Source organism: Psittacula echo (assembly GCF_963264785.1).
Source record: "Psittacula echo genome assembly, chromosome: Z".
In the NCBI taxonomy this organism is placed as follows: domain Eukaryota; kingdom Metazoa; phylum Chordata; class Aves; order Psittaciformes; family Psittacidae; genus Psittacula; species Psittacula echo.
The window spans coordinates 28,620,255-28,644,662 of NC_137742.1; the positions used below are offsets into that span (position 1 = coordinate 28,620,255).

Consider the following 24,408-nt stretch of genomic DNA (forward strand, 5'->3'; position numbering starts at 1 on the left):
TCCAGTTCAAGCAGAGTGCTCCAAAAATGCCTATAGAACTGGGCTGCACAGGTGGACCAAGCAGAGGAAGTCTAATCTGTAGACTGCACTTATTAATGAATGAGCTGGTCTATGGAATCGGACAGAATTAAGACTTTATAGGCAATTTCATGGATCAGATGCTTGAGGATTTTTGAAGTTTCCCAAGCAATCCCAAGCAGAGGGAAAATGAACCAAGAATAAATCAGGTGTTTTCTAATGATGATGAATGTGCAGGAGCAGTCATGACCTTCCACAAACATCTTGTGCATTCACAGTTCACACCGGTGAGCAAATCTGAAAATCAGGCTTCTTGTTGCGGAATCCTAATATGGATTTAGATCCCTGAGTTTAATAGCTTTGCTCTTAATAATTTTGCTATTAAATAATTAATAGCTCTGCTATTAAATTGCATAGCAAAGGGCTAATGAATTCTGAGAAAAAGAAGGAATTGGTTAAATATCTTCAGGGACACTGAAGTATCAGTAACAAGATTTTGCTCATACTTGCTTATCATGCAAGTGTTTAAAGAAAAGATTCTTGGGGATTAAAAAGCTGGTGTGTCTTAGAATCGCTGTCTGTTATCCATGGTCATTTTATGAAGAGAATGGGTATATTTCCTCATAACGTGGAGGCGACAAGTCACCACAGGCGTAGTCTTCTAGCAGTTCCTCTGGCTCATCGGAACAGTTCTCTGACCTAAAAATGGGAAGGGAAGCAAGTGCAAAAAAGAGTTTAATAGACACGAAGCATGCAAGTAACCTCAGTGCTGCATTCTGCCATCCTTATCTGCGCAAAGCACCTCCTGACTTCTTGAGAAAATGCTGTGAGATGAAATTTTACTAGGGTTGAACTGTTTGCTGTGTTCTTTTTGCATCAGGAGGTGACCTTTGGTTTCATGCTGCCCATGCCTGTCACACATACTGCTGAGAACAATGGGTCAGTCAGCAGTTTTTCAAAGAGACTTTGATAAATGAACTAAAAGTGACTCGTGTTCTAGGAAGGATATAATTCTAGAGTAATTCCTATAATAAGAATATTTTTCCTTAGAGAAATGAACTATATAAAATTATTTAGTGTCCGATTAAAGGAGTTTCGTACTGCTCTGTAATATGAGTGGTCTTGTATATGCCCCAGAACCAGGAAAAAGGTAAGGGCTGGAGGGTTGCTACAGTGGGAAAGGAGCATGTTGTGACCAAGGGTAATAGGAATGAGAACATCTAGTACCAAAATGATTCTTGCACTGTTCTACAAATGCTGTTTGTGCACTGACTCGTGTTGTGACTGAGTGGAAGCCTCTGGCTGTAGATAAAATAACTTTCTGGTCAACAGTCTAAAGGTAGTGAGATAAGCATAACCCCCCTCCCTCTCCCCCCCAAACAGAAGCATATATTCTAGTATCTTCAAAAATAACAGATTTAGTAGACAGAAAATTGAAAGGGATTCATAACTGAATTTAATTTGGATAATAATGCTTTCCAGAAAAAGTATGTCTCCATAGTCTTTACCTAAGAAATACTTCTAACAAAGAACAAAAAGCCAACTGTTTGAAGAAGGATAACACCCTGGACTACTGTTTTTTCCCTTTGAAACCATACATAGCACTTGAAATAGTCATAAGCTTGTGTCTTAACACACTAAGGCATTTCAGAAGAAGTACCTCTGATTCCTGGTATTCTCTGCATGATAAGCAGCGCAGTTCTCATCTCCAGTAAAAGCCAGGTTATCCAGGGGGTAGGCAGGGCAGAAGTGAGCAGACCCCGAGCCGGGAATTGATGAGGCACTGGGGGAAACAGCACCGCAGCAGCTGAGCACTGGGTGAAGGTATCCAGGGCTCACAGCAATGCCCTCCTGCGCTGGGTACGGTGGAGGGATGTACTGTACCACTGTGGCACCATGAAAAGTTATAGGCTGGTTAATGCCAGTGAAGACAAAGGACTGTCCGCTTGAGGTCTGGTCGAGGTCTGACGTATTTTCCTCTCTTTCTTTGCAGGTCTTACATGTAAGCATGTTAAACTTACAAACAGCAATCAGAATAAAAGTTACCCCAACAGACAGCAGAATAGGCCCTAGTAACTGAGTCCACTCCAGGTGAGTAATGCCATCGTATTTTATCCATCCCATCACGGTGAAAGTGATCCCCACCAGTCCCAAAAACACACCTGAAAAGAGCAAAGTGGCACCAGCTTTATCCCCATCTGACACCAGGGCATCGGATCTGTTTGACTGACAAGGAGTGACAGAAAAGACATTCAAGGAGAAATCTTCTACACTGTTGCTGTTTGGCTCCATTTCTGAGTATAATGTATCTTCTGCCTCAAGGGAAAAGGGGCTTGTAAGAGACTTAGCAGAGCTTTTAAAGTTGAAGGTTCAGGTTAGTTATACAAGAACTTTGTGCGTGTATGGTTAACAGAGTACATCATGTGAAAGAAGAAACTTTGCTTAGAAGAATAAAGGTCTGCGAAATGAAGCCTGAAGCAGTCACTAAAGACTCCTTGAATTACCACCATCACTTCCGAAATGGCTTCACCCTTGCATGGTTGCTTATCTCTTTGTTTATCCTTTTCTTTAATTCGGCACCTGCTGATACTTCCTCGCTATGAGAGAAAGGAAGCTGCAGCCACTGCAGCTTTCCATAGACTCCCTGCCAGCTGATGCATCCAACATATGGACAACACACTGTCCACGTGTTTAATCAGCAACAGCTTGCCAACTCTTGCTCTCCTTGGACCATCACTTCCAGCTCCATTTTCTGCAGGAATATGTGTGGGCATTGCTGGCAGTGCTTTGCAGTGCTCTGAAGCGTGACATTTACAGCCACACCTGCACCTCTGTTGCAGCTTGCTCTGCAGTCCAGAACCCCCGTGGTTTAAGAAATACCAAAGTAGGCTTTCTGATAGTTTGCCAAGGGGCGGTGGTGGGAGGGTAACCAGCAACAGGGTGCTGAACGCTGAACAGCCTTAGGAGAGCTGCTGTTGTGGGAGAAAGGTTGTTTCAAGCCAGCCAAAGCTTTCCAGCTGTTTGAAGGTAGCATTAATTGCTCTGTAATTTCCTCTTAACTGTGGACATTTTTTGTTACGGGATCTCCACCCCTTTCCCAAAGTGTACACTGAATAAAGCCCACATACCCTGAACAGCACACCGCTGCAGGAATGAGAAAGCATCTCCTGCAATGTTTAACCTGGTAAAGCGAGGGACCTTATCCTGTACCTAGAAGTGTGTGCAACATTTTTTTTTAAACCACAATGAACTGTTCTGTTGAACATATGTCCCATATATTAAACAGACAGCTTAATTGAATATTGAGATTTTCCATTTCCTAACAGTTTCAGACCAAAGTATTTGCTGCCAGAGGGTTCTGGTAGAATATCTTTGTATAATTCATTAAGGAGGAAAAATCTCGAACTACTCAATCTGTTTTGACTTGCATGTCAGGGGACTACACACCGGACAGAGATTACTACTCATGTGGGAGAACATACAATGCTATTTTCTGCTACCAGCAGGTCTGGGGAAGCAGGCTCATCCTGATATTTATAAGATGAAAATAGCTCTAGAACTAAAAATCTCACCTTTCAGACTGCTTCTTCAAAATCAGTACAGATGCCTTTAGTCTACTGTGCCTTCATGTCACAGCGTGACAACAGCTCACTTCTGAAAGGGCTGCTCGCTGAATTTGGCACCTTCAGAACTGAATGCAATCGCAGATGGGAATTTCTCAACTGTTAGCAGATAGACCTTGAGGAATATTAGCGCTGAATTCCTTTAGAAAATGTCTGGGTAGTTTCTAAAGTCAGTATAATGTCTCTTCTATTACCAAGGGTGCCAATAAATTTTCTGATAAATACACTCAACATCAGCCTTTCCCACAGCACCAGGTCTAGTCAGGACTCTGCATCACTTGAGCAAAGAGTTAGGGCTTGCAATGCAATGGTTTCATATGATGACAATTAAATCAGAAAGTGCTGAAATACTAGCTAAGCTGTCCTTGTATTGGCAATTATAGCCAAAACCTAAGTCACCTTTACCCTTATATTTGGTAAACTTAACAGAATGAACTTCTGTTACTGCTCTCTGCAAGTCAGGTTTTTCCATACCATGAATCATTCTTGTCACTGCTTGCTGAATCTTCCAGGCTTTCCAACATCCTTTTAAAAGCAAGCATTATATCATAATAGTTGTCTAACTAATGATATATACAGATGCAGTACCACCTCCCTCCTCTCACTCATTCAAGAACACTTCCTCAGTCCTACGCAATAGTCCTTAGATGCTGGCTGGAGTCAGAGTTTTCCAAGCTGAATGTTGTGCCATCCCATGGTTGATGCTCTTTGCCTCTGGCCTAGAACACGGGTTCATGGTTGTTGAGTAAGTGAACAGCAGAGCTGGAGAATACAGGTGGTTTCTTTCAAGACTACTTGTCACTTGAACTTAGCAAATTGGATAGAAAACACTTTCTGTATGGTGCGGTAGGATCTAAATTAAAATTACAACTTTTCGTTTAAACTGTCGCCTCCCTGTAAGATAGAGTTTCCTCTAAGCCTCCCCAGATTTCCGTCATTATTTCCCCAGACAGTGGCAATGCTGCATTTGGGCAGATATCAAGGTTTAAAGAGATTACCGGATCACATTGATTTTTTAAGGCCAGTACTTCCCTTTGCCAAGTATGTGTATATTCTGGGGATTCACTTAAATATGCTCATTTATTAAATATATCCCCTGTTACCTGGAATAACTCATAAACAAATGTTTTGTGAAACCTAACAAATTGGTCAGACTGAGATTTTCAGAATGAGTGGTGTTTCCAGATCTCACTACAGTTTTCTTCCCAGCTGCTTCAGGGACCTTAACCCTAAACACAAGCACTGCTTTGCTTTCCATTCCTCTATATAATTTTCTATTACCAATGCAGAATCCTCCCGCTTGCTGCTGGAAGTAGGTTTTCTGTAATGCTCTGCACCTCCTAAGTTCTCTAACTTGTTTCTGGTCATCCTAGTAAACACTGGCAGGCCTTCACTTGATACTTTTCTCCTTCTGCTATTTATTTTTACATAGTTGTTTACATTAATCAGCCCATTGTAGTGAGGTTTTATTTTCTTACATGCCTGTAATATAGCCAGGGACTTAGTCATAGACGTCACATAAAAGAATATTATACCATGGTATTGCACACTGAGTGACTTTAAAAAGAGTAGGTACAAATCAATTGTAGGGAGATAAAGAAGCCAATGATTTGTCTGAGATAGACTTCTTCCAAGGGATAGAAGCATTTTTTAGTGAAACAACACAAATCATATGTGTAAGAGTACTTGAAGAATCATCACAAATGAGCATTGCACACTTGGTACCTGGATTACTGCACTGCCACCCTCAAAGCGTAAATAAGCTGGGAGGAGCAGGCTCAGCCAGCTACCCACAACCACATCTACCTGCAAGGCAGTTTTATGTGCTCCCAGGGAGTGTCATCTTGTTAACAGGCACACCAAACTGAAGCTTTTTTCATGCCTGATTATTCAGATACATACATGTGTGATAGAGGAAAGAGCACAGTTCTAAACGAAGGCTGACACATTTGTGGCAGAAACATGGAGGTATTGACAAAAGTGTCTGCCTGGGCACAGAAATGCCCTGGGAGCCATTACTCTGAAAAGGCAGGATGGAAAAAGGATAAATGGATACAGCACTACCAACCACAAAGGGCAATGATGGGGCAGGTGCAATCCAGTGACTGTTGCTATCCTAAAACATAGCATAATTGCAGACATCTATGGTATCTCAGTTTTTCAGATGAGTTAGCTTTCTCTTTTTAGCTGCTGCTGAGGCAGAATGATTTCCTGTAGAGAAGAGGCATCCATTTATATTTTCATGAATCCTTCACATATCCAAAGGGTTGTATTGTTGCAGTTAGAAGCAGAACAATGTCAGTGCAGGCAGCAAGGAAGAGAGACCTTACCTTCACTTCCAGAGGATAAGCAATCCTTACCTCCCACTTTGCCTGTTTAAGTAAGTGTGAATCAGTAACCAACTTGATTTGCTTCCTAGCATTTGTATGTCAAGCACTTAAGCTAACCTTTGGGCAGAAAGAGGGTTATAGCACCATTAGTGTGACAGTAAAGTATCTCACTTCCTCAATAAAAATGCTATTCCGTATTATTTTAAGCTACTTTTATAGTTTTACAAGGTGTTGCTTCCTTTCTAATACAGGCATTTCACCCCTACTCCCCACATCAGAAATTCCTCCCACTAACACTGTTCACCAAGTGGTAGCCCCCAGTGTTGGAGGCAGATCTGCTAGCCTCTTACCCACATTTTCTGACCTTGCTGAAACAGATTTTGACAACACAGTAAGCAAATACTGCTGCTCTGGCTATGTTAGCTCTCACCGCGCTGAGCAGTTTATGAAGATGCAGCCAGCACATCCGCTGAGTTTTCAAGGAGTGATTCTCCAACTCAAAAATAATACAGCGAATAATAACAATAAGCTAATACAGCTGTACACCGAACTATTTCCTAAGCACCTTCTCAAAACAGTACAAAGAGAAACACTCGTCTTCAGTGCTTATTTTCAGAGATAAGTAACACCTACCCTTCCAGGGAAGTTCAGGTGCTGACTCCAAAGAGTCAGGTCAGCACCTTTCTAAAGCATGCTTTCCTTGAAGACTACTTTTTTAGAAATAAAGTGATTCACAGACTCTTCAGTACAAGATCAAAACACAATAACCTTGAAATAAAACAAGATCATGTTTCAGTTCCAGGGGTCTCAGCTCAGTCTCAACATATTCTGCTTGATTTGTCTGGTCTGTCAGGTACATCTTGGGAACAACTGATGGAGCAAGTTGCAGGCAGCACAAAAGTTTAGTACCTATAGAGTTAGCAATTAGATGTGACTGTTTTTTTAAGATGGTGACATATTTCAAGATTTCTTTGTTCAAATACTTTTTGATGAGTGAAATGAGTGTTCATTTGTAATTCAAAAAACAGAACAAAGCCAATGTGGGTCTTTGTTTCCTCAGGATCTTTTAGGTAAAATACCCCAGCTTCCTTACTTGCTATGTAATAGCACAACAAATTCCGAGACAGACAAGCTCCTTCAACATGTACAAGGCTTTGTATTCATGAATCAAGCATGCCAGTGGGCACCACTGTTAAATATCAGGTTAGAAACAAAAGCTTTAAAAAAAAAATCAAAAATACGGTAAACCATAGCTTGGACTACAGAAGGCATTCAAGGAACAGCATCCTTGAAAAACTCACTAGGTAAAAAACACTTCAGAGAAAAGATGACGAAACACTTGCTGGCTTTTGTGGATCCCCTTTCTTCATATAGACATTTCCCATGGCTGAGTCATGTCAGTTTAATCAGCTCCCACATGCCAAATCCCTCTCTGTGCTGCATTCACTCATTACTTTCACGCATAAGCCCCTCAACTCTATTGCTGGCTAAATATACCTCCCTCACAGGCTGGTTTGGTTTTGTGTAGCTGCACAAACAGCTGCCCTAGCGCGACTGAGGGAACAACACAGGAGCGTAAATAAATGGCCACATCCAGGAGCTCCTGAACATCTCCAAAGAGCCCTGCAGGTGAGAGGCATGTTCACAGAAAGATGACAGGAAGCAATCACCTTTCCCTGGGCACAGGAAGGAACTCAGGTACTTAAAGCTTGCATTCTGTTACAGCCATGTTCCCTGAAACTCAGCAAGACAGAAGGCAAGTTGAGGTGTAGCTGAGGTCCCAGATCATGCAGGTGTTGAGTGTCAGCTGAACAAGACAGAGATCACTCTTGCAAGATGTTTTAATCCTGGTTAAGTTTACCATGCTGAACCAAGTCAGAACAGGAGCTCTCCCACCTTCTGCTTCTGGGCATAGAATGAGGTCTATTTTTCTCAAATGGGGTTCAGAGTAAGTTGTGAAGTGTTAGCAGCAACTCAGTTCCTGATAATTACCCTTACCTACTACAAGCAAATCCTCCAGTTCAGGAATAAGTGCAAACAATGGCATAATAGAACTAGAACCTGTTGTACTCCACCCTGAAGGCAGGCAGCTACTGCTTAGGGGCTGCACAGGTACACAGGAGCTAAGAGGTCTGTTTTCTGAAGGGTCTGTCAATTGCTATGTCAGTTAAAAACATCCACTGCATGCTTTTCCATGAATCTGCCTCTCTTGCATTTGCTGATAAGTAACATCTGCGTCTGGAACATACTGGGCTGAGAGGTTCTCACTCTCACAAAATAAGCACTCCTTGTATAAACCATGAATGATGATATATATAACAGCTGTATAATCCTCCTGAAATCAGTCATTATCACAGTTAAACTGTTAGCCTATTAACTATCCTCAGTGCCGCTTTAGGGCTCTTAACTGCTTGTTAAAACTGATCTTCCTAGGGATTATATTTACATAAGTACCAGAGAGGGTCTAAATCAAGCTATGGAATGTTATTACCAGGCAGACCAAAATCTAACCATTTAAGTTCTCCATAACATACTTGGTCCCAATCTTAAACATCCCTTTTTGTGATGTTCTCAGAGCATATATGAAGTCAGTTACTGTGCAAACCAGTATTTTCCACAAAAGTCATACAAAAATAGAAATAAAAACACTTCCTAATTATTTCTTTTTGAAGCTCCAAACAGATTTAATTAAAATAAGAAAAAAAGTTGGCTTCTACTTAGTGCCTCCATTATATAAACAACTAAAAATAGAAATTGAAGCTGTAACAGAACAAGATGAGCATTTAACATTCTTACAGCAAACTGAATGCCTTCAGACTACTTGCTCAAGATGTCCAGCATTATCTAATATTCCTTGAAACCCAAATTCATTGTTTATGCTTTTTTGATGAAAAATTAGACACAGCCAACATTATTATTTTTATTATAAAATGTAAATAAATTCAAAAATTGTAAATCTGAATGTACAATTTAATTTAAAAATAAAGTCTAACTGACGGTCCTTTATAAGCTGGTGTCAGATATGGCTGAGGAAACAGATGAAGATGAAGAATATTCATTATTTGTTATTGATGCTTTTTCTTCGTATTTTGGAGGCGATTCAGAGGAGAGGTATAGCACTGGTAAAATATCTGAAGGTGAGTTGCTTCCAGAAATTGTATATATGGTTTCATAGTCTCTAACAGCAACTGTTCTTTCATCGCCTGCAAGCTGTGCTCTACAAAAACACGAAACTGCATATTAGCATAATTAATTTCTCTACAGTGAGTGAAATTCCACTTGGCTTACATAAACATACATGTACACACATGCTCCCTAAAAATCCCTGGAGCAAATAAATTGCATAAGCATTACGATTTCATTCTCTAGGCTACATTATGACTCATATGAAAATTCTATTACTTCAGAAGGGAAGGGCAAACAAGCTCCTTTCTAGCTTTTCACATCACCAGTCACAGCCTGGCTTATGGGTATTAGGGGCTTCTAGCACAGCTATCTCATAATCTTACTAAATCTTCTTCTGATCCTTAGCTCCTGACATATCTTCCCTTTTGTAGTGTATCACATACATGCTGTCCACTTCCCTTACAAAATTAAAAGACTTAGAATTGCATTGCAAAAATCACAATCCTTAGCCATTTGAGATCCTACATGAAAGGCAACTTGAAACTTTTATTAAGCTTTCCAGAAACCCATGACAGACATAAGGAGTAGCAATCCTGCTCAGAGCTGGAGAAACAGAAGTAATTGGACACGACCAGACTGACAAGTTCTCAGTGACAGTCAAGGAGGGCAGCCAAATATTCATTACCTTCCTCTGACCATCATACCTAGATCCCCATCAGTTGTAACAACATGGCTCTGGCACCCTGCTCATCTCACCCTGGAGTTGGCTGGCCTTCAGCATGTTGCTTCATCTGCTTTCCAAGGGAAGGGAAGGGAAGAACTCCTCATTCCTTATGACTCATTCCAAGAACTGACACTTGCCTTTGTGCATACATCTGGTCACCCACCAGTACTGTGAGGAGCAGGAATACAGAGCATCTTATCTTCAGTGGTGCTACTGGTGTGTGAAGGTGTGTGCTTAAAGGAGAGAGAACATACTAAAAGATGAATGCTGAAGTGCTATATAACAGACTGCAGTACAAAACCAACCATGTCTGGGATCAGATCATGACTCAGCTGCCTGCAAGCTCTCTCATCCAGCACAGCCTCTGGCACAGCACTTGCTGACAGAACTTGGAGCAACTGAAAAAGTAAATCACATTTGCCTAGTAACCACTCACATACGAAATTGGCATGCCCTTCCAGCTTTGGGATCTTCAACCATGGCGCTATGTTAGGAGGAACAAGGCCTCTGCTGCTCTTCCATGAAAAGGGCTTGGGAACCAATTTGCAGTAGTCAAGATGCCATGGCCGTGACCAAGTGCTGCGCCATGGGAGAGCATGATTGAGTGAAATGCCCAGAGGTGGGTGGTATCAGCTCACAGGGTTTCTGTGAAGACCCTGGGAAGCACTGAAGGGCAACAGTTTGATCACCGCCAGCCACAGAACACCAAAGCAAGAGGTCAAGGTTTCAACATACAAGGTTGAGGTCTTTTGCCCACTCCACTAGAAACAAGCTGGGCTACAAACTACCATCTTGTGTACATATGTTCACAAGACAGGGAAGTCCAGACAGGCAATCAACAAGGATTGAGTTGATGTGATCACATAGAAAGTTCAGAGCACAAGAACTGGACATTCATGGATTGAGGCAGCTGATCCAGCTGCAGGGGATTTTGTAGCAGAATGGATGAAAGAGAGGGGTAACCTTATGTGCACCAGCAGGGGGAGCTCACAAGAAGTGTGAGGAACTATTGTTTTTGACATTCCCCCACCACCCTTTGTTTTTCCTTTCTCAGTGAAGGATGTACTGCTTGCATGCCTTCACAGCCTTTGGTAATCCACATATTTTACCAAACATGGGCAGGCAGGCCACATCTGAACTCAGGGCCTGAAATTAAGGGTAGAGAGCACCTGTGTCCCTCAGTTTAGTGCACTGTACTTATAGACAGGTGGTATAAGAGTCACATACTCTCTCTCCCAGATGCTTACAAGGCTACAGCAGAACATGGGTGTTCCTGTATTCCTCCCAGTTATCCACTCCAGCCTGGTCTGCTAAATGTATTTAAACAATGTTTTTTGAGAGTGCTCTTGGACCATATTTGAGTCATCTGTTTCAGAGCTACTGGAGGTGCAGGTTCACACTTGGGGCAAATAATTTCTCCATATACATCCATTTGCTTTGTGTGTACATCTGGGATGTACATGCCAGAAGGGAGTTACAGCGCATGCTGGACATAGGCATGCTCATGTCTGACGCTTAGCTCTAGGACTAGCAGCAGCTGGCATGAAACACCTTCCAGCTTTGGACACCTCCACCCAGCCCAATCAGGACACAGATACGTCATGTAAATTCCTTCTTTCAGCAGCAGCAGTTTATTTCCTCTCCTGTTTGCTCTGGCCATCCTTTAATTGCACTAGTACAGCTCTGAGAGCTGATACATTTCACTTGCAATCTGACAGCAGGCTAAGACTTCTATACTTAACGAAATTAAATGTTTCTTTGCACAACAATTTATCCCTGGCCATGAAAGCCACTGCTCTCTGGAAAGTACCTTCACTTGATCAACCCGACATCTCATACCTACATCCGCCCTTGCCATCCTGAATTGGCACGTGTTTATGGCACTGAGTAATCAACAGGTTCTCATCAGCTTTGTACAAAAAGTACTTTCTCTGAAACAATTTAAGTGGAAAACCCTCAGACCATTAATTGCGTGCATAGCTAGGATTTATTAGGCTTTGTATCAGCACACATCATCAATCTCAAGCTGGACCTCAGTCAGTGGGAACCAAACACTGAGTGTTTTCCCTCTCTAGGTGGTATGTAAATGACCATTTTATTTTGTCTGGGGGCTAGTCCCACTGTGCACTAGAGAGAGTGCTACACCAGTCATCAAGAAGACTGAGTAGGGGTTTTGACAGAGGTGTTTATTCTATGTTAAAAAACCACAACACAGTGATTTTGAGAAAAAGCAGAAAACCAGTCTGGCTTGTAGCAACAGCAACAGAAGGCGGCATCTGCTGTCTCCAGCAAAGATAGAGAGGAAATATTTGGAGGAGGGCACTAGGAAGTTAAAGACAATATGACGAGCCGTTGAAAATGATTGACTAGAGAACAATGCCTCACACAGTGGGGCTGAGCCTCAAGAATCCACCAGGTACACTTCAAAGGATGACTGAAAAACCACAGACATGGCTGCACAGTGTGGTAACAAGAATAAGTACCACTGCTAACACAGGTATCCTCCTCCTGTGACATTTAGGACTTTGCACAGGAAGAAGGTTCATGCTTGCTCACTTCAAAAGGAAGATTAGCACGAGTTTTGAAGTGTGCCGACATCAGGCACACAGCTGGTCATGGAATACACTGCCTTGTGTGAGTAGAGAAACCTGGAGTATAGTGGAAAGCTATTAAAGCAATGGATGAACAACTACGACGATTGGACACAGCCAGGCAGGCTGGAGTTTTTCTGCAGTGATGGTGCTTAAGATACTGCAGGTTGTAAACTAAAGTCATCCAGTGAAGAAGTCCCACACTACCTACTGACTCACAGATCAAAAATAAGCTGACATAGGACCTTCCTAAAGGTAAAGTCAATTCTGGATCATGAAAGCCCTGAAAATGAGTTGGGGGCTCTAGGCATGTGGCATCTAGTTCTCCTGGCCAGATCTACTTCTGTGCCCTAGTATATGGGTCTTGCAGTACCTCTTACACCTCCAAGTTAGAACCCATTGGTGGTAACCCACAGGGGATAAATAACCCTGTGTAGACTGGACGTCTTCAGTCACTTGGCAGCTCTTCTTCCCACAGTTTGGTAGTGGCAGCACCTAGCCAATCAGCTGTTCTCAACCTATGGAAGACTGGATGCATGGTAAGGTACAACACCTTGAGATAAAGTTGGCATTGCAACCTTCCTTTTAGAGCTCCTGCTCTTCTCCTGCCATATCAAGGTATCCTTTTATCTTGACACACTGCCACAGCTGGAACAAGGCAGACCAGCACAGCAGGTCTCACTTCCTCAAAGCAGTAAGCTAATGGTCACAGAGGGAACAGAAGCCACTAAAGTGGAGTTGCAGGGTCACAGGGCCTGGGGATAGGTGTCATTAAGGGCTCACTGCATTGGTTCTACAGAGAAAAATCTTTCAGTGCAGGTATCATGACACTGAAGCACTGCTGTCAAGGGGCACCTTCTCCTGGGCAATCTGTGGACGAAACCTAATCTGACTATATTTAAATAAGACCACTTATTTAAGGCTTTGTTTTTACTGCATCGAAGTTCTTTTCAGTCATAATGAACTGGTAAGAATTTAACTCCCATAAAGGACACTCTGTGGTTCGTGATTGCCCTTTCATACCAAGATATTTTAACGCTATTTCAAGTGAGGTATCTGAAGCAAGTCCAATGACACACTAGGAAACTTTCTAGTGCCTAGCAGAGAGTTAATTCACAGTGATTACTTTAGAGTGTGGTCTTGGATACCTTGAGAAGCAGCTCAGATTTCCAAAGACAGAGAAGAAAACAGTCTTACCCATCACTGAAGATAGAATGATACGGTGGGGGATTTTCACTTGTAGGCAAACCACGTGACATAAGACAATGTGTTACAGTTGGTGACACAGGATCAGCAAAATAAGGAGGTGGTGGAGGTGGGAATATCATTACTGTATCACCTAGGGAAAAAAAACACCAATTACTACCTCTGAAAAACTGAGCACTGCTGTTTATTATAACTGTATCCAAAAATATTTCCCATCTTTGGAATTACTTTATCTACCTTTTAAGATAAAGTGCAATGCTCACACATATAGAACTGTTATATTCTGGGCTATTAAAGTACATTGGAGGTACATTCAAAATCAAAATTATCCCAGAATAAAGATGCAGCACATTGACAAATGGAAGATTTCATTTAGAAAATACAGGTGGGGAGAGGAAGTGCTCCATCTAGCTAAGAGACACAAACCTCTTCACTGTTGGCTAAACTGGAAGTGCAAGGCACAGTTACTGTTGGCTTACTTTAAGGATAAGCAAATATTTAGTTTTCCTCACAAATCTAAAATAGTGCATCTTAAGTTTCTCCACAGTACTGCAGAGTTATAACAAAAGTATTCATGTCATATTAATACCACAATGTTATTGATGCATAATTCACTATTAAGTGTACTGCGCAGCATATCTGCCAATTTCAACTTCATAATCAAAGAGTTTAAATTTTTTAAAAACAAACAGAAAGTTTGTATCTATCATTCACTGCATGATTCATATCGACATTTACAGCTGCCTGGCACCTTTCTTCCTTGGTAATTTGTCTGCAGGGACAGGTCCGGGAGCATCAAAAATATTGAGTAAGGTGAGGGTATTTTCTAGTTGAGTTACCATTGTTCCAGAATGCCACAATGTCAACCAGACCTCAGCCTTCAGCCTGTCAGTTTCCTATTCCTGATGGAAATATAAAAGGAATCCACCAATTTTGCTTCCTTGTCTTTAAAAACCATCTGAATTCCTTTCTATGACCTTTGATTTGTCCTGGTGTCTGGAAAACTGACTTTACACCTTCACATCTTCTAATAGTCACCAGGCTAGAGGTCTGTACACTGGTTTGACAGGCAGAAGTAAAAAAGTTTTGTATAACAAATTTCAAGTCCAGTCAGTCAGATGACAGTCAAGCCATATTATGATTGAGAGGTAGAAAGTTATCAGAATAACCTACGTATAGAATGTGCTCACAGGATATTAAAAGCAGTGGTACATGCAAAGGAGCATTCCCTGCCATCATACCACATTTACCCAAATACTGTGAAATTACAGAAGCATTTCGCAATTACATCTCTGACTGATGAAAGCAGTGGCCATGATTAGAAGAAATACAGCACACTTCTTACAAAACAGATTCTTCTGTTTAAGGTGTCAGAGCTTAAGGCTAAAATAAATCTTAAATAAAGTCACAGAAGTCAACACACCTGTGATTTGCAGTGTCAGCTACACCCTCTGGGCAAGGAAATGGGATTGGACTAATCTGTGTTGGATTACGTGGCTACTTTTGCACAGATAGTAAGACCCTTTGCTCTCTTGAAGGTTTTGCCTTTTGGAGAATGGTAACTGAACTGATCTTACAAAAAAACCGTATGAGACAAAGTAACATTTTTCTGTTTTGGCTGGTTTGACATATCAGAACTGACACGCTTAGACCTCAAATAAGTAATATTCAGAGGTAAATAATTAGGGAAAAAAACCCTTATTACTAACTCTCAAATGTAAAGTTCACACATTATTTACCCACCTACTGTAACCTGAAAAGGTTCAGGCCTCTGAGGTTGTTCTTCACTTTCACAAGATTCTTGGCTGAGATTTAAGTTTTGTTTCTTTTTAACATGAGCTATCACGAAGAAACACAACCCAGTGAGCACAATCAAAGGTCCCATGATTTGAAGAGACAGGAATCCACAGCCCTGGAGGTCCACATCAGAGCTGCCAGTGTGGTTGAGCTGTATGGTGTGCCAGCTGGGGCTGCAGCCAGGAACCCAAATGCCCAAGATGCTAATTAGCATTCCACTAGTTAAAAACAGGAATCCAAATATGAGAAATTGGGCAAACTGACAGTTCCCACGACAAAAAACAAGACTGTACACCTGTTCATTCTGCAACTCTCTTTGTCTTATATACAATCTGGCCCTTGATCTTGCCAGTAAAATACAAACCAGTCCACTTACAGCCAACACAGGCCCAGCAGCCTTAAGGACCTCGTTACAGTCACTGAATGTTCCAGATGGGCATGACTGTAGAATAAAGACTGAAAGCAGGAATCCAGCGCATAGCAACACAGCTCCACAAACAAAAAGGAAAAAAATAAGTTTCCCATGTTGTCCATTATTTCCTTCACCCCCTGGTGCAGGAACAGCCACTGGATACATTACAACAGAATCTTCTCAAGCAGATGAGTTGGGTTTTTTTTGTTTGATTGTTTTTCCTGTTAGCATTAAGTGGCAGAAAACTACAGTAGATCTGTGAACATGAAAACACATGAATAAAAATAATAAGAAAAAAAAACCAATAGTGGGACTAGCTACATTACAATGTTTATTTCTGCATTTGCTACTCGGCCTATATTGTATATACTTGGTCTATTTTCTGTTTTATAGTACCTCCATTATGGATTAAAGGGCCTAATTCAGTCTGCTGCCATTGAATGCTGATGAAAAGACAGAACCTGCTTTATAGGTAGACTGAAAAAAACCCTGCAATTGCTGCTGCACATCTAAATGAATTGTTTCTTTAGATACACAGTCCTATGAATAAGGCGATATTATTTTCAAAGGCTGAAGGACAAGGACAAGCTACCTGAACAAGGACAGGCTACCTTTGCCCTTGAAAGCAGAAAGCTACGGGAAATTTCTGCAGTGAATGGCAAAAATGAGAGCTCTTGAGAGAAAGAAACTTAATGCAAATGAACACTGATGATTATTGGACTTTAAATCTTCTCATGCATACCTTTTCAAAGCATATAAATCTTGCTTTTCCTTCCACAGGCAATAAAAGCTTTTCTGTTTCTCTCCTTAAATCAGCTTCTGGTCCTATACAGCTTCAAGAGCAAGCATATAGAAGATTTTGGTTCTATTCTGAAAAATCAAAGAAATAAAAAAAGAAAGACAATTTTAAAAGCCATACTAAAGACTGTGTACTTCATCTCTCACTGATTCAATAGTTAGAGTTGGTAAGCATACTGCTCCCATACTTTCTTTTAACTTCTTATACTCGTGAATACTTTGTCTGTGCTACAAGAAAGCTTTAAAAAGAAATATAACAAAGGTGACTCCCAAAAGGCTTCTGAGCCCATGGGAGTATAAATTCAGCAGTAAACCAGAAGAAAATAGGAACTAGTGCTGAGGCTAGTCCATATGGTAGTATGGATGACAAATCTGCTGGATGTGGACAAACTGGGACAGGCAAAGCCTGACAAAGTTAGGATTGAGTGCCATTCAGTGAGCTCTAAGGAAAACAAACCTCAAAATTATTTCTGACATTATGCACAAGGAAGTTTGTGCTGCTCTGACACTCTGCACTACAGGGGTCATATGGACATCTGTACTCTATACTACAGTGACTAGCAACCATGAGATCTCAGGTCCAAGTGGCTACATTCATCAAAAGCCAACCTGAAACCCAAGGGAATTTCAGACTATGAAAAATAATATCTGGATGAATCACAAGAAAGCTGTTCCCTACCAAGCCTAGGAGTTACTTACGTGTGCTCATATTGCAGCATTTTAACACTGCCCTCTTCTCCTCACCCACAACCTCCCATGACAGACAACCTCATCTATTACTTGGTGAATAGTATCAGGATACATTGGATGTATCAGGAAGGATATATATGGACTGGAGGAGTTTGTCATAGATAGAAGCAGGGAATCTACTTAGTTACTGTTATTAGTTAGTTAACATTCAGACTTTCCTCTACCAGCTTCCACTGGCCTGCTACTAATTCACATGACTGGAAGCAAGAAGTCAAGTTAGACTGACTCCTCCTTACATGTGCCTCATAACAGTTATTCCACAAGAAAAACAAAGTATTATGTGATTTTTGTAAACAAACTGTTGAACATACGTCAGCCACAAGAAGCTTTGCATCACTCCCTAGTAACTGCAGTGCCCCACTGGGATGAAAACAAAACACAACCATAAAACCCATGTGTCACTCAAACATAGATTGTTTTGCATTGCAAACAGATACTTATATCACGTCATTTTACTTAGTCACTTGTAAGAGTAGGACCCAATTAAAGAACTGGCTGAGCAGACACATGAATGGTGAAGTTATTACATGTATTACTGCTGACCATCAAACCAGACTGCCAGCAGCATGGGAGAAAGCAGAGAGCAGCATGCAGGTAAAGGGCACAATAAGCGCTAAGCTCAACAGGCAAGCAAACAGGCTATACCAGCAGCAGCAAGAAGGCCACTGCAGGAAGAAACCAAGTCTCCCAGCTGGCTATCTTGAATACCAAAACTGAGAGACCTCCCTTAATGCATCCCATTACTGTGGTCAATTAATTTGTGAACAGTGCCTGCTAAGTGTTCTTCACTGTTCTGGATTCAGTCTATCCATCTACTAAGACTGGTTCGAAAACCTGCTAGCTGAGGTTCCCTTGGTAGAAGAGTCACAGTTTCAGTCTGGAAAAAAAAAAAATGCTTATAAAGAATACTAAAGATAGGACAGTATATCAACAAAAAGAAATTAAAGAAATTATGATTGATTTCAACCTGAATACCATTTGCCAAGCACACTTTCAAAACTGCAAGAGCTGGAGACATTCAAAACCCGCCTGAACACATTCCTGTGTAACCTCATCTAGGTGTTCCTGCTCCGGCAGGGGGATTGGACTAGATGATCTTTTGAGGTCCCTTCCAATCTCTAGCATACTGTGATACTGTGAGTCAGTTTGAAGGCTTTCCTTCTGAGCAGAGAAATTATATTAGTTTAGTCACTCCTCCGTCCTCGATTTCACTGGTCTTTCTGAAATTAATATAAAAGTTTCTCATAACTGCATATAATCCTTCACATCTAGGACTTTCTCCATTTTTATAATTGATCTGAAGTGGCTCAGATTTACTGTTCCACAAATGCACAAAACTGAATAAAGGGCCCCTGAAATACAAAAAAAAATAAAAAAAAAAAAAAAAGAAAAATCCCATCAAAGCCCAGTTCCAGACGCAACTGTCTTGAGATACTTTTTGCTGAGGCACATTAATCATTATAACAGCAATAATACACTATAATTAGAGATAACTCTGAATCCTTCTTTTGCATTTCCCTCCAGGGAAGAAAACATGGACAAGTACAAGTGAATTACAACAAAAAGAAATAATGAAGGGAAAAACAAAATCCAAACATTTAGCCCCTAGAAAGAAATACCTGTAAATTTGTTCTCATTACTCCAGCACAGCGTCTGCTTCTCTTCCACCAATCTTATTATGAAATTAAGTTAAAACACACATTAGAAATGAAGCATGTGCATATTTTGTTAATTCTTGCAGGCCAGAAAAGAAGTAACATTCAGAACAGTCTGTTGTGGCTTTGAAGATGCAAGCCACAGATTTAATGCTGCAAAATCCAAAGGAGGACTAATTTTCATTTATGCTACCACCAAATTTCAGTAAGAAACCCCAATGCAAGATTAAGCTTTATTTCTTGTGTTTCAAGAAGAAGCATTTTAAGAAAGAAGCAAGCCTTATATTGACTATGTGCTTGAAATACTTCCATTAAATCTGATATACGCAGAGGTATAAACATAAGAGAATTTTCCTTTTATATTGACCCAAAGTCTGAGAGCAGACATGGAAATACTAGGTCAGAAACTGCTAGAACAAGATCTGTTAGTGTGGAGGCAGCTAAGGATGAGGAAAGAGGGAATTGGAAACATAGCTTGTAAAGGAAGTCTGGTTATGAGCTTAACTTAAACGATAGAGTGCTTTACCCTTTTGTAAGTCTGGCCCAAGCCAGATATATTGAACAGGAAATAACATCACAATCTCTTGTCAATTTCTGTGTAATACTTGCATTACAACATTCACATTATGAACAACTCCAAGAAATTTAAAATACAAGTTTTAATGATGGAACAGGGACTTTCTGCTTTCTGCTTGAACCTTCAGAGCTCATATTGTCCAAGATTTCCACTGCAAACGCCAGGCTATAAATTTACTCCCCCTTACTCATATGAAATTTGATAGCCAGGTGCAATCACATGAATTCAGGAACTGAGGATTAAAAGAAAAAAAGCACTGAAAGAATTAAAATGCTCCTGTCCCTCTGTTTTATGTTTCTTAGAGAAGGTCCCATTCCTGCTCTTCTGCTTGCAAAAGCACCCAAATAATTTCATGCAGAAGGATCAGATCTATCCTGTGTTTTTATTTCAAAAACTACAATACCCTGTCAGTTGTAGTCTACAATGGAAACCCATCAGAAGTCACAAGCCATCCTTTTCAAGATTTTTCTGTTTAACTGTTTTCACCCATACTTTCAATTTTTGAGCAGCTACTGGGAAGTTGCCACTGCCATTGTGGCTGGGTGGGTTTTTTTGTTTTGTTGGGAGTTTTTTTTGTTTGTTTGTTTTGGTTTTTTGTTTTGTTTTGGAGGTGTGGGGTTTTTGTTTGGGTTTTTTTATTATTATTATTTTTTTTGTTTGGTTGGTTGGCTTTTGTGGGGTTTTTTTCTTCTCAGGTTTCAAGTAAAACCATGACTTCTGACAGGACAAGCTACCTGGAAGGAAAACTGTTAACTTCATTCAGTTTAACTTCCATATCAAAACATGAACAGCTCTCCACTTCCTCTCACTCTCTGCATCCAGTTCCCTCCTCCATTTTTAACTCTCTCTGTACCTATGCCATTTTCTGTTCTTTATCACATCACAATTTTCCCCCAGATTGCACTCTAAACTTGACATTCAGCAGAGCACCCATCCGTAAGTACAGCTGGTTAAACTGCAGTAAACTGGAGTTCACTGCCTTCATCCCCACAGTATTCCCTCCCCATGGTGTTTTTAATCATTTGTATTAAGAGCTAGGGGGAAATGCCTGACAGGATGAACTTCCAGATTTCTACTTTCAAGCAACATTAAGGCTACAAGGACTAACAGGTTCTGAGATGCCAAACATAACCGATTTGATCTCTTGCTCACATGCTCTTGGATCAGTGCCTAACAGTGCTCTCATCTCATGGAACATACAACTCTGATATCCCAGGAGGACTTCCCTAAACAGGGAGTGGATGCCACAGAAACAAACTGCTCATGTGGACTGACAAAATGACTGCGTTAGCTCACACTGCAAGAAGAGCAATGCTGTTATTTACGACCATTGAAGGTGGGGCAGAAATCAATGTCTGAAGAAGTGCCAGAAAGCAGCTACAGTAGGAATTTCCAGAAAATGGGATGAACCCAGACAGTCTCCAGACACGTGTGCCAGCTATCCTTTTCACCACAAACTGGCAGACAGAGATTCTGACCTCTGCCAGGCAGAAATGTGCTCTGTGAAGAAGCTGCTAGCTACTATCCCTGTGGGCCACAAGAGAAAAACAGCTAGAGTAAAAGCTCGCTCACAAATGTTCCCCACTCACTCTGGCAGGCAAGAAAGCCCTGATGGCACAGTTGGATGTGAGGACCCCAAAGGGATGTCTGGACACAGAGGAGCTTGCAAAGCAAGATTTGGTAACCCATTGATTGGATGCCATGCAGGTAACTAGGACAGCACCTAGATTCAACAACATGCTCTGAAGGTTCCCATGCATGCATGTGGGATGCTTTTTACAGGACCCACCGGTGGACCCAAGAGGTGGGACAAAGCAGCTCCTGCTTTCTGCAGTACCTCCAGGAAGGCTGGGGAGAAGGTAGACAGAAACAGGTAAAGCCAGAGCTGACTTTTTTCAGACAGGTAACACAAGACAGACCAATTTCTGGCAAGTTCAGTGAAAGTCTGTCCCATGAGGCTGATGTACCTCAAAGTTGCAAATGCCACAGGCAGGTCTTCGAGAGGGTAGGACAGTGACGATCAGGAAGATGAAAGTCTCCAAAAGCTACTCAAAGCCTTCCTGTTCTGGTTTCTTGAGGTTGGCTTGGAGCATTAAATCACAGCCAACTCATAGACAAGCAATTAAGCTGTACTCCATCTGGTAAATACAGCATCCCATGGGATAACCCTCCTGACACACCAGCCCATCCGGCGTGCTCTCTTCTAGCTACTACGTCTTTTAAGCCACATTAAGGTCTTCAGCAGGACAGATCATGCCCAGAGAAGACAGCTCCCATGCTGGAGCAAGGAGTGGCACAGGGTTGCTCGTGTACCCACTCCTGTGAGGGAGCAGCACTTGGTCGGTGTGGGGCCAAACCATCACCCCAGCAAGAGCCTTCTCACCAGTGCCTTCCCAGGTGTGTGTCACCAGCAGTAACTGGACCAAGGTATATCAGCAGAATAATTTGTAAAGGCCCCTTCAGAGATCTCTCATCCTCTCACTCTAATGGCATCAAGGTCACGCTGTGGGGAAGCAGTGTGGGGAGCAGGGGGCTCTCCAGGGAGATAAAGATGCTTTCCTTGCCGCAGGATGTTTATGCCCCAGATACGCGAGACGCAGAGGCATTGCCCTAGCCTCCACGCTTGAGGGGAGTGAAAAACACAGCAACGGCAGCGGCCGAGCCGGCAGCAGGAAGACACGGCACGAGCCCACCCGCCCGCCGCGGCCCCCTCCCGGGGTCAGCCGGGGGACGAGCCGCCCTCCAGCAGCGTCCGCCTTCCGACAGATAGCGTGCCTGCCAGGGTGCCCCTCTCCGCACCGCGCCTGCCTCCCCCTGCCCCGGAGGAGCGGCCAGGGGAAGCTCCCTGCTTTCGCGCCCGCCTGGTCGGTTCTTTCAACCCGCGGCGGAAGCAGCCAGAGAAGGGCCTCGCCACGACCTAAGCCCCCCGGGGTGGGCAGCGCGGAGCGAGAAAGGGTCGCTGGCGAAGGGCTCCGAGCGAGCGAGCGCCCCCCCCTTACCTGGCCGCGGTGCGAAGGACTGCGGTGATGCGGCCAGCGACCCTATTTAAGCTCCTTCTCCGGGCAGCGCGCACCTGGGCGGGGCAGGGCAGGGCCGGGCCGCCCCGCCCCGGGGGACCGTGCTGCTGCAGTGGCTGTTGCGGCACCGCCTCCCCCTGGAGCCGAGCGCTCCGCCCGGCGGTGGCCTCGGTCGGCGGTCGTCACCTCTCAGTCGCCTCGCCCCGCCGCAGACGGGGCGGTTCACGCCTTCCTGCGGCCCGCAGAGTGGGGGACGGCTCTGCCGTCCTTTGCCCACAGGCCAGACCCCCCGGGGGGCTGTGCCGGCGGATGGGTCCGGTTTGAGCTTTGCCCGCGGCCCTGACGGCTGAGGAGGAGAAGGCGAGGGTGCGAGGCGGCGCCATCTTGGTCACCCAGCTCGAGTACCCGCGGCCCTGCCGCGGTGCGGAAGGTTGCTACGCGGCTGGGAGGTTTCTCAGCTGGTGGAATGGAAGCGCAGCTCTGTGGGCTGTTGCATGTGTCCCTGGAGTCATGTGTACGTGGTGTGCCTCTGAAGTACCAGTGGCTTCGAGGTGAGGCAGGTGAGCAGCCCTTCTGGGGAGGTTGTGCCATTTCTCCCGTTTCAGGAGCCCTTCTTTGTCACTTTATCCTTGCAGCCTTAGCCTGCTGCACACTTTGAAGCTTGATAAGTATTAAAGGCAGGCCAAGCTTAGATGTGACTCATTTCAGAGAGTCGTAGAATGGGTTGGACGGGACCTTAAAGATCATCTGGTTCCAATGCCCCTGCCATGGGCAGGGACACCTACTGGACCAGGTTGCTCAAAGTCCAACCTGGCCTTGAATACTTCCAGAGATGGGACAGCCACAGCTTCTCTGGGCAACCTGTGCCGCTGTCTCACTGCCCTTAAAGAATGCCTCCCTAATGTCTAATCTAGGTTTACCTTCTTTCAGCTTAAAGCTGCTTTCCCTTGTCCTGTCTCTACATGCCTGTGTAAAATGTCCCTTTACAGATTTTGTGTAGCCCCCTTTAAGTATTGGAAGCTGCTCTAAGGCTTCCCCAGAGCCTTCTCTTTTCCAGGCTGAACAAGTCCAGCTCTCTCAAGACTGTGATGAATTTCTATGAAATTCGTAATTTTCCTTCAGTGATGGCCAGTTCAGCCACTGGACATGGGGGAAGTTGCTTTCTGTCTTACCTACTAAGTGCAGGCAGTGTGGAGGAAGAAGCTGGCTTTGGTAGTAGAGACAAGAGCTGTGAAGTGCAAGGAGCAGCTGTGTGAGACAGCAAAGAGCCAGGGGAGAAGGGTTGGGTTGTGCCACATGTAAGCAGGTGTAGCAGTGGTAGGACCTGAATGACAGTGGGACTAAAGCTGCCCCACTGGTTAGGCACAGCCTGGTAGCTGATGAAGCGTGAAGGAAGCCATTTGGAGTTATGTGAGTCAAAACAAGGGGAGCCAGAACAGGGATGAAAGGTGGAGTGATGCCCAGAAAATAGATGGCAGGAGGAAAGAGAGTGTATTAAAGTTTTGCTTGACAAGAGGATAGTTTGGTTGGATGGTGAGACTGGGGAGAAATGGGATACTGGGGTTTTGAAGGGGATCTGGATTTAGGTAGAGAAGTAGGGAAAACTTAGAATTCAATGAAGAACCAAAGAGTGCATGAAAATGTATGTGGAGTGGAGGAAGGAGCTTGTGATGGACTATAAGGCTTCAAGCTTTCCAGAGCTTGAAGATTCCTGAATTTTGTTGGCCCATTTCTGTCTCGACTGTTTTATGTCCCAATCCAGCTCCCAGTGACTGGAAGGTGGG

The 24,408-nt window shown here is 43.0% G+C and overlaps 2 protein-coding genes across 2 annotated transcripts; both read right to left on the bottom strand.

The window, feature by feature from the left end:
- Positions 1 to 614: 614 nt before the first annotated feature.
- Positions 615 to 2,310, bottom strand: TMEM174 (transmembrane protein 174; the record flags this gene model as incomplete). The annotated part of the gene is made up of 2 exons (XM_080637489.1): positions 615 to 717; positions 1,679 to 2,310. The coding sequence occupies 2 exons, from the start codon at positions 2,308 to 2,310 to the stop codon at positions 615 to 617; spliced, it is 735 nt and encodes a 244-aa protein (XP_080493615.1).
- Positions 2,311 to 8,974: 6,664 nt separating this feature from the next.
- Positions 8,975 to 15,992, bottom strand: TMEM171 (transmembrane protein 171; the record flags this gene model as incomplete). Its single annotated transcript, XM_080638066.1, has 3 exons — positions 8,975 to 9,188; positions 13,610 to 13,751; positions 15,362 to 15,992. The coding sequence occupies 3 exons, from the start codon at positions 15,990 to 15,992 to the stop codon at positions 8,975 to 8,977; spliced, it is 987 nt and encodes a 328-aa protein (XP_080494192.1).
- Positions 15,993 to 24,408: the final 8,416 nt, after the last annotated feature.